Here is a 14,431-nt window from a genome sequence, read left to right on the forward strand (position 1 = left end):
GTAATAGTACAGTGGGTAGGGGGCTTGCCATGTACATGACCCGATCTGGGTTCCATCTTCATTATCCCACATGCTGACCAGGAGTAATTCCTAAGCACAGCCAGGTGTGGCCCCCAAGAAAAGCAAAATAAATAAATAAATAAATAAATAAATAAATAAATAAATAAATAAATAAATAAAAACAAAACAAAAAAGACTTAGGCTGCCAGGCAGTTCCCAAGCTCCACCAGGAGTGATCCCTGAGCACATTTCACTGTGTCTCAGCATTCCCCAAGTAAAAGGAAAAAAAAAAGACAACTTTTCAGGAGCTGAAGCAATAATAATACAGCATAGGGTGTTGTCCTTGCATGTAGCCAACCCAAGTTGGATCCCTGGCATGCATCCCTTATGGTCTCCCCAGTCTATCAGGAGTAATTTCTGAGCATAGAGCCACAAGTACCCAGTCAACGAGTGTGGCCTAGAAACAACAACAACAACAACAACAACAAAAGACTTTTCAGAGCCAAAGAGAAAGTATAATGAATAAGGCCCTTGCTTTGCAGGTAACCAACCTGGGTTCAATCGCTGGAACCTTATAATGTCCCTCTGGGTCTCACAAGGAGGAAGCCCTGAACACTGCCAGCGTGGCCCAGATGTCCACCTCATCCCCTCCAAAAAAAGAAAAGACCATACAAGGTTGTACAGTGCCTGCAGGCACAGGCCATGTTTTGAGGTGCTGCTGGAGAGTCATGTCTCAGGAACTCTGGGTCATTCCCCCATTTGTGTGTCTCTTAGCACAGCACCACTGGCTCTGTGACACTGAAGTCTGTGATCTGGTCCCTGGCCCCAGACTTTAAAGATAGGCTGTGTGGCTTTGGGGGGAAATCCTGTGCCCTCTCTGGGCTCTTGCCAGGTGACAAAGCTCCTGGCCTGCCCTCCCTCGAGATGATTTTCAGGGCTGTAGAAGACCCTTAGCCACCAATCCTGAGGATCCTCAAGGGCCAGGTGGGAAAAACTGACAAGACTTCTGTCTGTCTGTTCATCTGTTTACTTTTTGTTTAGTTTGTTTTGGGGTCACACCCGGCGGTGCTCAGGGGTTACTCCTGCCTCTGCGCTCCAAAATCACACCTGGCAGACTCTGGGGACCATACGGGATGCTGGGATTCGAATCATATCCGTTCTGAAAATGCTGCATGCAAGGCAAACATCCTACCACTGTGCTATCTCTCTGGCCCCATTTTATTTATTTATTTATTTATTTATTTATTTATTTGCACCTGTTTGTCTGTTTGCTGAGGGGCTACATCGGCTATGCTATATTTCTGGTTCTGCATTCTGGACTCACTCCTGCTGGTGCTCAGGGGACCATATGCAGTGCCTGGGATTGATCCTGGGTAAACTGCGTGCAAGACCAGCACTTTACCTCCCGTATTCTCTCTCTGGTCCTGAGGAAATCTCCGAGCCAGGAGCGAAATGCCTGTCAGTTCTCTGAGATCCTTCCTCATTCCCATCTTGGCTAAACTGGAGGTTTTATTGGTTCGCTTTGGTCTTTGGGCCACACCCAGCAGTGCTTAGAGTTGCTCCTGATGGTGCTCAAGGGAACATGCAGTGCCGGGGTTCTACTGGGGCCTCCCCACTTGCAGATCCTGCACACTGGATCTGTGAGCAATCTACCCAGCCCTCACTAGGAGGGATGTTTTGTTTTGTAGCATGACACCAGACCTAGGGCCTTCCTTATACATACAAGTGTCCTTGCTTTGACCAGTGTCCCTGGTCTTTGCTTTTGAATTTTTTATTATTTCGTCAAGGGGTTAACAAATCCTCCTCAGGCTCCCTGTGCTGGGTGGTTCCATGAAGTCACTGGGCAGGGGGAGGAAAACTCTGGAAGCTCCCCTGCCTCCAGCCCACTCCTGACCTCACTTGCACACCCTCAAACTCATACGGACCAGTGATTCACCCTAGGGGTAAAAGGAAGAAGAAGAAGAAAGCCGGTGCAAAGTTCATAGGGTAGTGTAAAGTTTGGAGTTCTGACAAATAAGGGGGTCCAGAGGCCTGGGCAGGGGTGCGGGGGTGCAGGCTGCATACTTGGCCAAACTCTGGAGCTGCCAACCGTGACTTGAATATCTGCAGTTTTGAGGGAGACCCCGAGTGCAGCAGCCGAGGGCCTAGCCTTAGAGGGACTTGAAAGTTCATCCAAGAAGACCATCTTGCCTTGAGGTGGGCATGGGGGTGGCAACGCCAGAGGGGACCCTCTGCTTCGCTGCTCTGCCGCTTTAAGGCTGGCCCTTTAAACCCAGAACATGATGTCACCGTAGACAGCAATAGGACGGGCGGGGGACTGCAGGTCTGAGGCCGGACTACATTTCCCAGCGGCCCCCGGGGCGCCACACCCCTCCCGGCAGCCACTCGCTCACCGCAGACTTGTTAACCAGTCACGTGCTGGTGCGAGTGTGTGTGTGTGTGTGTGTGTGTGTGTGTGTGTGTGTGTGTGTGTGTGTGTCTGTCTGTCTGTCTGTCTGTCTGTCTGGAGGTTTGAGTCCGTTATGGGCAGAGGGAAGGATTCCCAGAAGGGTGCATATGGAAGACCTGGCACTGGCCTGGCACATGATGCCAATATCCTGGCAATTTTATGATGCCAATATCTTGGCAATTTCATGATGCCAATATCCTGGCAATTTCATGATGATGCCAATAACCTGGCAATTTCATGATGCCAAAATACCTTGGCAATTTCATCCTGGCAACTTCATGATGCCAATATATTGGCAACTTCATGATGCCAATATCCTGGTAATTTCATGATGCCAATAACCTGGCAATTTCATGATGCCAATAACCTGGCAATTGCATGGTGCCAATATCCTGGCAAGTTCACGATACAAATATCCTGGCAATTTTAGGATGCCAATATCCTGGCACTTTCATGATGATACCAATAACCTGGCAATTTCATGGTGCCAAAATACCTTGGCAATTTGATCCTGGCAACTTCCTGATGCCAATATTTTGGCAATTACATGGTGTCAATATCCTGGCAATTTCATGATGCCAATAACCTGGCAACTACATGGTGCCAATAACCTGGCAATTACATGGTGCCAAAATACCTTGGCAATTTGATCCTGGCAACTTCCTGATGCCAATATTTTGGCAATTACATGGTGTCAATATCCTGGCAATTTCATGGTGCCAGTATCTTGTCAATTTCATGATGCCATATCCTGACAATTTCATGATGCCAACAACCTGGCAATTACATGGTGTCAATATTCTGGCAATTTCATGGTGCCAATATCTTGTCGATTTCATGATGCCAATATCCTGTCAATTTCATGATGCCAATATCCTGTCAATTTCATGATGCCATATCCTGACAATTTCATGATGCCAACAACCTGGCAATTACATGGTGTCAATATCCTGATAATTTCATGATGCCAACAACCTGGCAATTACATGGTGCCAATATTCTGGCAATTTCATGGTGCCAATATCTTGTCGATTTCATGATGCCAATATCCTGTCAATTTCATGATGCCAATATCCTGGCAATTTCAGGAGGCCAATATCCTGGCATCTCCCAAAGCTGCCGCGCAGCTCGAGCTCTTCCCGCCCCCCGCGCCCATCCCCTTCCAGGACCCAGGGACCTCCCGGGCATGCAGGGTCCCGGGGCGCGCGCCGCGCTCGCCCTTTAAGCGGCGCCGGAACTACAACTCCCAGCGCCCCTGCGCGCCCCGACGCAGCCCGGTCCCCACCCGCGGGGCGGCGCGGGCCGGGCGGGGGGAGGCGGCTTGATGTCATCCTGAGCCGCTGGGCGGCGGGCGCCGGTGCGCGCAGAGCCGGGGCTCGGGCTCGGACCCCGACTGGAGGCAGAGGCGGGCGCGCGGCCCGGTGAGCCCGGAGCCCACCCGGATCCGATCGGGCCGAGCGGGGGGCATGCCCCGGCCCCCCCGGAGCCCCAGAGCGAACCCCGGAGCGCCGCCGCCCAGCGCCAGCGCCCCGCGGGAAGCCGCCGCCGAGGGGCCCTGAGCTGCAGCGCACCCCGCCCCGGAGCAGCCCCCCTCGGCTCGGCCTGCAAAGTGTGGACGTCTGCAAGTGAGAGTCCCTGGTTGGGGAGGCGCGGATGAGGTTGGGGGGGCGCAGGGAGGAGGAGCTGGGGTGCAGAAAGGTGGGGGGGGCTTGAGGATTGGGGTGGGGGTGCCTGGGGTTTGGGCCTCATTTGGGGGAGCCTCTGGTGCCAGGCTTAGGGGGCGGGAACGGGGCCTTTTGCTGCTAGGGGTTGGGGCTAGAGGCCTGGTCAGGAAGGCTAGTTTTGGGGGGGCTCCTTGCAGGCTGGATCTGGGGTGCTGTGTCTCCCTGGGGGTGCCAGGTTGCACCTCTCTCCAAAGCTGGGACTGGAACTGGGGAGAAACTGACGGGTTTCTTGTCTCTTTCTTGCCACTTTTTTTTGCCAGAACCAGGGTGGGCATCTCTACTGGACTCCTCTGGACCCCCAAAAAGAAGGATCTGAGACCTGAGCCCGTCTCATCTCTCCCTGCCTGCCCCCCAGGACTGGACAGTTGCCGAAGGCCCTGGGGGGGGGCCCTGAACTGGAGTTGTGCCCCCCCCCTCAGCCCCACAGGATGGGCCCAAGTTAACCAACCCTTGCTCACTCAGCACCGGCCAGGCCCAGAGGGCACCCCGGGGGTTCTGAAGGCCTGACTGACCGCTGCTCACCGCCATGGAGACGAAGCTGCCCCCCGCCAGCACCCCCACCAGCCCCTCTTCCCCGGGGCTGTCACCCGTGCCCCCTCCAGACAAGGTGGACGGTTTCTCCCGCCGCTCGCTGCGCAGGGCCCGGCCACGGAGGTCTCACAGCTCCTCGCAGTTCCGATACCAGAGCAACCAGCAGGAGCTCACCCCACTGCCCCTGCTGAAGGGTGAGCCCCGGCCCTCTGCTGACGCATGGGGGCCCCCCCTGGGGGGAAATAGAGGAGGCGTCACCAGGGGGAGCAGGCCCGGCCAAGGGTGGGGCCCGCAGCACAGGTTCCTGGGAGCAGGTGCCCGGCCTGACTCACTCGTGACTTTGCAGCCCACACCCCCAGCTAAGCTGGGGAGCCCTAGAAAGACTTAGCTCTGAGCCCCCCTCCTCACTGATAGCTCTGGAGGAGGAAGTACCCCCAAACCCCTGAGGTCGGAGAAGGGCTGGGACCTGCCTTTTAGTGTCCCTGGGAGGAAAGGGAGAGTTTTCTGCACCCCACAGGGCTGGACTGTGAGTGTGGGGTCCAGGGCAAGGGGGGGGTCCCACCTGGCTCAGCCCCCAACCCCTGCCCAGATGTGCCAGCGGCGGAGCTGCATGAGCTGCTGAGCCGGAAGCTGGCCCAGTGCGGGGTCATGTTCGACTTTTTGGACTGCGTGGCCGACCTCAAGGGGAAGGAGGTGAAGCGGGCGGCCCTCAACGAGCTGGTGGAGTGTGTGGGCAGCACCCGGGGGGTCCTCATTGAGCCGGTGTACCCCGACATCATCCGCATGGTGAGCATCTGGCACCCCACTGCTTGGGGTGGCCTTGGGGGTGCGGAACCCTGCCAACCTGTGTATGTTTTTGGGTCCCTCACACAGAGCCCCTGCCCTCCACTTTTGCTGATGTCTCCCTAAAAACGGGGGGCATGCACGTCCCCCAAGGCCACTCCCATCACAGGCCTGCATCTTCCATGCACCCCACTCAAGGCCCAAGCTAGACCTCAGCCCTTTACTGCTTGGCAGGCTAAGGCCTTCCCTCTGCCCATATCCCTGTACCCCTCACCCTGCAGGGTGGAACCCCAGTTCCCGCCCAAGGCTTCCACAAATCAGGTGTTCAGGATCTGAGGGGCCTGCCTGGCCCCTTTGCCGCTGCTGTGGTTGGGAGGGGGTGCTCTTTCTTATAGAACCCCGGCTCTGTCCCTCAGATCTCAGTGAATATCTTCCGGACCTTGCCGCCCAGCGAGAACCCCGAATTTGACCCAGAAGAGGATGAGCCCAACCTTGAACCTTCGTGGCCTCATCTGCAGGTGTGAGGGCGAATGTGCTGGGCCCCCAGTTTCCTAGGGGAGGGAGAAGGGTCTTAGGCACCCTGGGTGGCCTGGGGGAGGAGGCTGAGCCCCTTTTTCTCGGTCCCCCGTCACACAGCTGGTCTATGAGTTTTTCCTTCGCTTCCTGGAGAGCCCAGACTTCCAGCCCTCCGTGGCCAAGAGATTCGTGGACCAAAAGTTTGTGCTGATGGTGATGTGGGCGTTGTGGGGAGGTCTGAAGGGGCGAGGGAAGAGGTCGGAAGCCCCCTGGGCTTGACCCTCGCCGGCCCCTGACCCCTGACCCCGGACCTCATAGCTCCTGGAGCTGTTTGATAGTGAGGACCCCCGGGAGCGGGAATACCTCAAGACCATCCTGCACCGGGTCTACGGCAAGTTCCTGGGGCTTCGGGCCTACATCCGCAAACAGTGCAGCCACATCTTCCTTCGGTGGGTATTTGGCAGGCTGGGTAGCCAGGGTGGTGGGGGACAGGGCTGGGCCGCTGGGGCAGTGACCCTCTGGCTTCTGGGGACAATGGGCTATAGTGTCGAGGTAGACAGAAGAAGGTTCTAGTTGTCTGTCCTGGTGTCTGGCTCTAAGGTCCAGAGAAGAGGTTGTTCTTCCTCTAGCAAGGAGGGAGCACTCACTTCCTGATGTTGGAACCACCTGACCATTATTTTAGGGGGAGGGCTGGGATTGAGTCAGTGTTGGGTGAGTTTTGGGGTGAACATTTACCCCTTTCTAAGCCCAAGAGTATCTTTTTTTTTGAGGGGGGTGGTTTGGGCACAGCTGGCGGCACTCAGGGGTTACTCCTGGCTCTGTGCCCAAAATCACTCTGGCAGGCTCAGGGAACCATATGGGATGCCAGGGATTGAACCTGGGTCTGTCTCGGGTCAGCTGCATGCCAGGCAAATGCCCTATCGCTGTGCTATTGCTCCGGCCCCTGGTTTTTGGTTTTTGGGCTACACCTGGTGGTGCTTGGGGGACCATATGGAATGCCAAGGATTGAACTCAGGTTGGCACGTGTAATGCAAATACCCTCCCCTTTGTGCTATTGCTCTGCTACTGGATGAGATATTTTCTTTAGCTTTTCTCTGAGGCAGCCCAGAGTAGCTTCACTTCACCGCCAGGGCTGAGACTCCAGCTCCTCTCCTCAGGCCCTGAGACTCAGAGTTAGGGGCTCCCTGAGTCTCCGTTTCTGCCCCTTCCTGGTGGATCTGGGGATGAGGAGACGTGTATATCCTCAGAGCCGTTCTCTGGGTTGAAGAGCAGGAAGTGTGACGGGCATGAGCTGGGTGGGCACAGTCATGATGAGGGTCTAGAGTGGGGCTGCTGTGGGCTGGTTGTCCCAGGTCTCAGGTCCTGCAGGGTGGGTTGTGGGGTGCTGTGCGGGACTGTGTCCCCCTTTACCCTGTCTTCCTCTCCAGGTTCATCTACGAGCTAGAGCACTTCAATGGGGTGGCGGAGCTGCTGGAGATCCTTGGAAGGTGACTCTTGGGTCTGGGGCTGGAAAACTCCTCTTTTCTGGGAGTGGGGACCTCGGCCTGTCAACCCCAGCCCTGTTCTTTGCTTCCCTTCCTGCAGTATCATCAATGGCTTTGCGTTGCCCCTTAAGACGGAGCACAAACAGTTCCTGGTTCGGGTCCTTATTCCCCTGCACTCTGTCAAGTCTCTGTCCGTCTTCCACGCCCAGGTGCGCCCCCGGGGTCCCCTGGCCATGTCACCCATCGCTCAACGAGCCCGGCCCCAGTCTCCTACCCGCTGGTCTGGTCCCGACTGGTGGCTGCCAGACAATCCCTGCCCACTGCCACCTTCCCTCTCTCCCTTCCCCTCTGGCCTCCCTCCAGAGCCTTTGAGGCCTGGTAAGTTTTGTTGGGAGCCCCACCTGGGTCCTGGGCTGACCCGCCCCCCTTCTGCCCACCCCTGCAGCTGGCATACTGTGTGGTGCAATTTCTGGAGAAAGATGCCACCTTAACAGAACACGTGAGTACCTGTGGAGGGGTGGCTGGGCCTCGCCCCTCCCAGCCTGACCTCTGTCTGCGCCTCTCTCACAGGTGATCCGGGGGCTGCTCAAGTACTGGCCGAAAACCTGTACCCAGAAGGAGGTAGGAGGAGGCCTGGCCGCCTCGAGTGCCTGGGAGGCTTAGAGGCTGGGAGCTGAGGGGCCGGGAGGCTGGGGGCCAGGAGGCCTGGCTTCCAGACAGAGACCTGCTGTCCCCGTGTCCGCAGGTAATGTTTCTGGGGGAGATGGAGGAGATTCTAGATGTCATCGAACCCTCCCAGTTTGTGAAGATCCAAGAGCCCCTCTTTAAGCAGGTGGCTCGCTGCGTGTCCAGCCCCCACTTCCAGGTACAGTTGGAGAACGGAGTAGAATGGAGGCGGCCGTGGATGGGTCTGGGGGTGGGGTATCGGACTGGGTCTTTGTCTCAGTTTCTCCTAATCAAAGAGGGCTTTGATGAGTTGCCTCGTCCATGAATCTGGTCTTTGCAGACTTGGGTCTTGCAGGTGTGAGGGGGGACCCAGGACTCAGGAATTAACTTCTCCTGAGGGTCAGAAGGCTAGGACATCGGATAGTGGGGTAGTCGTGTACGTAGCTGAAGCCCATCCGATCCCGGCTGCCGCATATGGTCCCCTGGGTCCCTCCAGGAGTGACAGCTGAGCACAGAAACAGGAGTAAGCCCTGAGCACTACAGGTTGTGCTCTCTACCCCCACCACACCCCTGCTAGGGACATCGCAGTGACAAGGGGATATAGCCACTTGTGAATGGCTGGTCACCCTCCATCTCTCTTCCACTGCTCTTGGGGTCCCTGAGTACAACCCCACACTGGCTGTGCCTGGATCAAGTGACAGACTTCATTGCACCCCTTCTCCCTGCCCTGAGCTCATACTTGAGTCTATTAAGCACTGTCTTGGTCCTCAGTGGCCCATCACAGGAACAATCAATAGGACCGTCCGTCCTTTTTTGTTGTTTGTTCTTGTGCCACACTGGTGGTGCTCATGGGTTACTCCTGGCTCTGCACTCAGGAATCACTCCTGGTAGTTTTCAGGAGATCCAGTGGGATGCTGGGAATCGAACCTGGATCAGCTGCACGCAAGGCAAAACAGGCTCCCTGCTGTCTAGAGGACACAGCTCGTAGTGGGGGGCAGCCTTGCTCAGTGAAGCGAGTTGGTGGCTGGGTCTGGGGCTCTTTTCTCTTTGGTGTCGCTTCCTCTAGTGGGTGGGACATGGGGGGTGCTGGACACCTTTGCAGGAGCCCTGCCTCTCCCTGCAGGTTGCAGAGCGGGCTCTGTATTTCTGGAACAACGAGTACATCCTGAGCCTCATCGAGGACAACTGCCACACTGTGCTGCCTGCCGTGTTCGGGACCCTCTACCAGGTGTCCAAGGAGCACTGGAACCAGTGAGTGTGCTGGGGGCTGCTGAGGGTCCGGAGCAGGAGGAGGGGGAGGTGCCACTGTTGGGTGGGGACAGGGTGGCGATGGGGGCCTGAGCTGCGGGAGATGCCAGCTGAAGGTGCCGCTTGGCTTCCCTTTACCCCACCAAGGACCATCGTGTCTCTCATCTACAATGTGCTCAAGACCTTCATGGAAATGAACGGGAAGCTCTTCGACGAGCTCACGGCCTCCTACAAGCTGGAAAAGCAGCAGTGAGTGTGCGCCGGGTTGAAGCCACTTCTGGGGAGTCACTCCGGAGCTCAGCCCTACCAGCTGGGATCCCCCAGCCCGGGCCCTATGCACCAGTCCAGGACCCACTTCTGGGGGTTAGGGTTAGGGGTGATGGAGGCTGGTTCCTTGTGGGATAGATGTATAGGAACTCTCCGGCCCTCTCCTCCTCGCAGGGAGCAGCAGAAGGCCCGTGAACGCCAGGAGCTGTGGGAAGGCCTGGAGGAGCTGAGGCTGCGCCGGCTACAGGGGGCCAAGGAGGGGCCCCTCCAGCGGCTTGTGACACCCCAGGTGGCTGCCAGTGGGGGTCAGAGCTAAAGCCCCTCCCCAGGGGGCGGCACCTACCCCAGAGCGCTCAGTCCCTCCACCTCCACCCGCCCAGAGACCCCCGGCCTGGCCGGAGCAGGCGCGGGGCAGCCCAGGAGAGGCCGGCAGCGGTGGGCCTGGCACCGGACTCAGCCAGGGCGGGTGTGGCCAGGAAGCCAGAGTATGGGGGGGGCCTGTTCCACAGAGCTGGGCTCCCCGCCCGGTCGTAGGGTCAGGGCATCGGGCCCTTCCCTGCCCACCTTGTGCCAGCCGGCCTCCCTCACCCACCGTGGGCCCCGGGGTCTATTTATTCTCCCACCTCACCCTAACACACATGCTGTCCTGGGCCTGGGGCGCCTTTCCCTCCTCGCCCTGTGCTTCCTCACCCCTTTTTATTTATTGGGCGGGGGGGAGGGCACCTGCAGAAGCGGTGAGGTGTGCCCCCCCACGGGTAGATTAATAAAGAGAGAAACTCGCTGTGAGCTGCTTTATTGAGGGGGACGGCCGACGGAAGGGAAGAGGGCAGGAGATGGGCCGGGGCCGACCCCTTGTTCAGTGCCACTTTGTCGGGGTGGATGACATTGCTGGACCCAGAGGGCTGGACCTGGAGCGCCCCTGACACCCATTTTTACAAGGTGACACATGGAGCCAGAGCGATTACACAGCTGAGAGGGAGTTTGCCTTGCATGCAGCTGACCTGGGTTCGATCCCTGGCATCCCATATGGTCCCCCGAGCATGCCAGGAGTGATTTCTTTTTTTTTTTTTTTTTTTTTTTTGGTTTTTGGGCCACACCCAGTAACGCTCAGGGGTTACTCCTGGCTATGTGCTCAGAAGTTGCTCCTGGCTTGGGGGACCATATGGGACACCGGGGGATCGAACCGCGGTCCGTCCAAGGTTAGCGCAGGCAAGGCAGGCACCTTACCTTTAGCGCCACCGCCCGGCCCCTCCAGGAGTGATTTCTGAGGGCAGAGTCAGGAGTATTCCCTGAGCGCTACCAGGTGTGGCAAAAACAAAAATGTGCCGTGTTACTGGCAGGGTTAATGCTTCTGGCCTGAACCCTGGCAGGGTGTGGACATGCCTAGTAGCGGGACAGGCGACACATGTCACACTGGCAGGCCCTGGCCGTGAAGATCTCCAGCTCCTCTGTCCGGGCGCCCCCACACCGCAGCTGTACCTTCACCTGGGAGAGAAGGTCCGGGCTGTGGCCATAGGTTGGGCTCCCGGTCCCCCACGAGCTCCCACCGTTCTCTCACCTTCCTCAGGCTGCTGATGGTACAGCAGCGGGACACGGAGGTGATGTTGTGCCGGTAGCCGCTGGCCGCCAGCACCGAGTGGCGGGATGGGAAGGCACTGGACTCGCAGTGGCCCACGCAGGCCTGGGCCTGGTGGGTGCCCTGGCAGGTGCCTTGATGGTCACTTCGCACTGTCACGTTGAAGGCTGAAGGGGACAGCAGCAAGAGTTGTTGACATGGAATTCCATGTCACTGCCCTGGGGTGGGGTGTCTGCTCCTGGGGCCTGTTTGTTTGCCAGGGTTACTCACTTTGCAGGCGGCAGCCTGGAAGGGTTGTCTGCTCTCCCTGGCCCCCAGTGAGTGCCAGGACCAGCAGGCTGAGGAGCAGGGCTTGAGGGGCCGCCATGAGCATCTGAAACTGGAGGGTGAGGGCTGTGGGGGTTGGCGGATTCTTTGTATGTCCCCCGGGAATGAGCAAGGGTCTTTCTGACAGGGTACAGCCTTCAGTGCATTGTCTGGACGGTGTGAGTAGGGTCCGGTCACATTCTGGGATTCTCCCTTGGGGTCCCCATCCCCGATTCTCTCTCGGAAACACCCCCATTCAGAGCAGACATCCACCCCCTCCACCTGTCCCATGGGCTTTGCCGAGCTCACCCCTGCCAAGACCCCAGCCCAGCACTTTCGAATCTTCCTGCTTCTGCTGGTCTCCAGCCGTGGAAGCAGCGGGCTCCACAGAGTTTCAGGGGTTTTATCTGCACATCCCGGGGCTCCGCCTCCTGGAGATCAGCTTTCAGGTTGAGCTGAGGCCCCAGCAGGCCCACCTGGGAGAGCCCAGAGCTGGTGGTGGTGGCAGCATAGACAGGGCTGGAGGCTGAGGCCAGGGTGGCCATCTGGACTTTCCTTGCTGGATGGCACTGGACAGGGCAGGTGCCCCCAACCTTTCTCAGCCCTGCCTGCCCCTTTCCTTATAGTGGAAGGTCTTAGGGACAAAGACAATAAGAGTGGGAGGTCTTGTGCTTAGTGGCAGGGTCTGGAGAGGCGTCAGGACTTCCCTCTTAGGGTCTTGGGAACTGCTCGTTTTGCAGGAGAAGGGAGCTGGCTCGGCCCCCTGCACCAGAAATTGGATTCAGCCCAGCCTGCGTTGACAGGTGTAGTGGCTAGGTGTTGACAGGTGGAGCAAAGGGACCAAGGCCACATGGGACCCACGTCTGCAGGCCACACCCGGGTTGCACAGAGGTTGCTGGGATGGGGCAAGGCAGAGGTCAGATGGGACCCCTCCCTCCAGGGCTGCCCCTAGCCTGTTCATATGTCAGTGCTCAGCCCACCTACTCATTTTTTTTTTTTTTTTGGCTTTTGAGTCACACCTGGCAGCACTCAGGAGTTACTCCTGGGACATCTGACAGAGTTTCCTTTGTTTGGCGCTCCCTTAAGTCCCTCAATCCCCAGTGACTGCCCTAAATCCCATCTGTTCTCAGGGTCCTTTGTGGCCACACAGCTGCCCTGCGTGCTCCTGAGAAGCCCTGGGATTCCGGGGCCCAGAGCTCAGATGTTGGATCCTCAGGGGTGCTTGTCTGGATTGCCCCCCCCTTAACCTCCCTCATATCACCATATCCATATCACTGCCCAACACCAGAGGGGGGGATGGTGGATAGGGGGTGGGGAGACTGGGAGCTACAGGGTGCTACACTTTGGAGCCAACTGGGTGACCTGGGAGGGAAAGATGCTCGCTCGAGGGCCAGCAGGCCAGGACGTGGAGCTTTTTTCTGTTTATGTATTTTGGGGCCACACATGGGGCTCTGGGCTCCTTCTGGTTCTGCAGGTTTCACTCCTGGTGGGGCACGAGGGAACCATATGGGGATCAACCCAAGTTGGCTGCATGCACAGCAAACACTCTCTCTCCTTGTACCTTCTCTCCCTTGTTCTTCCCAGGATGGGAAGTCTTGCAAGCTCCCAACTCCCTGGCAGAGTTGTTGAAGGTCTGGGATCAGGTGCCCACACTCCCCCCCCCAAAGTTGTGCTCTCTCCTGCTCCCTTCACTTCACTGAATTCAACCATGATTGTTCATAAATGTTTTATTGTCATTAGGCCCCTGAGTGCTGGACACGGGAGACCTAAAGTAGTCCTGGAGACCATACACTCTTCAAGTAGAACTTTTAAAAAGTGCCATTTGGGGGGTGTGTGTTTTGGGATACGTGTGTGTTGGGATATGTATGTGTTGGTGTGTGTGTGTGTGTGTGTGTGTGTGTGTGTGTGTGTGTTGGGGCATGTGTGTATGTTTAAAATAGAAACAAAGCAAAGGACCAACAGTCAGCCCAGAGGTGGCCGGTGAACTGGAGGTGTTCCCTGGCCAGGCCAGAGAGGCAGTGCGGATGAGGACCCGGGAGCTCAGCACAGCCCGACACTCGGCACACACCTCAGCATCACTCGCTGCTCTTCCTGAAGAAATACCGGAAGGGGAAGAGAGAGCTGTGGGAAGGAAGCAGAGCAGGTTGAGACTGTGGAGGTCCCCTTCCCCACTCCCAACTCTCAGGAGCGCCCCATTAGCCAGGTTTTTCGGCTCTGGGGAGACACTGCGTGGAAATTCGTCTGCAACAGCCTTGGAAAAGGCACCCAAATTAGATTCTGCTTGGGTAGTAGAAAGGTCAGAAGACTTGGGAGACTTGTGATGGGGGACTAAGGTCTAGCAGGGGTCTCAAACTTGCAGCCCGCAGGCCACAAACGGCCCTCTGTACAACATTTTATGGCCATGCCTAGAGGAATCTTTTTTTGTTTTGTTTTGTTTTAGTTGAGTCACACCCCGCAATGTTCAAGGCTTACTACTGATTTTGCACTCAAGGATCACCCCAACTTTGCCTCCTGCACCCCGCAGGTAAATTGAGTTTGAGATCCCTGTTCTAGACAGATCCAGCTTCATTCCCTGTCTTGGGAAAAGCCAGCCTAGATTCCGTGGGGCGAGTGGCAGCACTTCCGTCCTGTCCCAGCTCATCTAAACATGCCAAGTGCACGCAGAAGGCCTCTCTCAAGCAGTTTGGGCACCTTGGTCCGGAGCGGTGCAGTCTGGACCCCGTCAGAGTGAACAGGACCTATACTTTGCCGCCTTCACTTATAGTTCAGACTGTGGCGCCCCCCTTCCTAGCTTCCTCTCTGCTGGCTCAAGCAGCGTCTACGATCACCTACTCTCCTCCCTCTTCTTTCAGTGTATCTCTCTGAGTGTCTTTCTCAGAGC

General features: G+C 57.2%; 2 protein-coding genes across 2 annotated transcripts; one reads left to right on the plus strand and one right to left on the minus strand.

Annotated features, from left to right (window-relative positions):
* Positions 1 to 3,822: 3,822 nt before the first annotated feature.
* Positions 3,823 to 10,449, plus strand: PPP2R5B (protein phosphatase 2 regulatory subunit B'beta). The gene is made up of 14 exons (XM_049780976.1): positions 3,823 to 4,074; positions 4,434 to 4,898; positions 5,294 to 5,490; positions 5,904 to 6,005; positions 6,124 to 6,216; positions 6,322 to 6,452; positions 7,431 to 7,490; positions 7,588 to 7,696; positions 7,933 to 7,986; positions 8,058 to 8,108; positions 8,233 to 8,352; positions 9,277 to 9,404; positions 9,549 to 9,650; positions 9,843 to 10,449. The coding sequence occupies exons 2-14, from the start codon at positions 4,700 to 4,702 to the stop codon at positions 9,982 to 9,984; spliced, it is 1,488 nt and encodes a 495-aa protein (XP_049636933.1). The 5' UTR covers positions 3,823 to 4,074; positions 4,434 to 4,699; the 3' UTR covers positions 9,985 to 10,449.
* Positions 10,450 to 11,051: 602 nt separating this feature from the next.
* On the minus strand, positions 11,052 to 11,617 carry GPHA2 (glycoprotein hormone subunit alpha 2). The gene is made up of 3 exons (XM_049780977.1): positions 11,515 to 11,617; positions 11,227 to 11,411; positions 11,052 to 11,153 (listed from the first exon to the last, which is right to left on the minus strand). Exons 1-3 carry the CDS (start codon positions 11,615 to 11,617, stop codon positions 11,052 to 11,054), a joined length of 390 nt encoding a protein of 129 aa, XP_049636934.1.
* Positions 11,618 to 14,431: the final 2,814 nt, after the last annotated feature.

The sequence above is a fragment of the Suncus etruscus genome, chromosome 9 (assembly GCF_024139225.1).
Source record: "Suncus etruscus isolate mSunEtr1 chromosome 9, mSunEtr1.pri.cur, whole genome shotgun sequence".
Taxonomy (NCBI): domain Eukaryota; kingdom Metazoa; phylum Chordata; class Mammalia; order Eulipotyphla; family Soricidae; genus Suncus; species Suncus etruscus.

What these genes read in the sequence shown, in the direction of transcription:
- GPHA2 (XM_049780977.1), bottom strand. Translation starts at nt 11,617, where the DNA reads ATGCTCATGGCGGCCCCTCAAGCCCTGCTCCTCAGCCTGCTGGTCCTG. An exon ending in TCCAGGCTGCCGCCTGCAAA is followed by an intron (nt 11,412 to 11,514) that starts GTGAGTAACCCT and finishes TGTCCCCTTCAG; the next exon opens with CCTTCAACGTGACAGTGCGA. An exon ending in CCATCAGCAGCCTGAGGAAG is followed by an intron (nt 11,154 to 11,226) that starts GTGAGAGAACGG and finishes CTTCTCTCCCAG; the next exon opens with GTGAAGGTACAGCTGCGGTG.
- PPP2R5B (XM_049780976.1), top strand. Translation starts at nt 4,700, where the DNA reads ATGGAGACGAAGCTGCCCCCCGCCAGCACCCCCACCAGCCCCTCTTCC. An exon ending in ACCCCGACATCATCCGCATG is followed by an intron (nt 5,491 to 5,903) that starts GTGAGCATCTGG and finishes TCTGTCCCTCAG; the next exon opens with ATCTCAGTGAATATCTTCCG. An exon ending in TCCAAGGAGCACTGGAACCA is followed by an intron (nt 9,405 to 9,548) that starts GTGAGTGTGCTG and finishes TACCCCACCAAG; the next exon opens with GACCATCGTGTCTCTCATCT.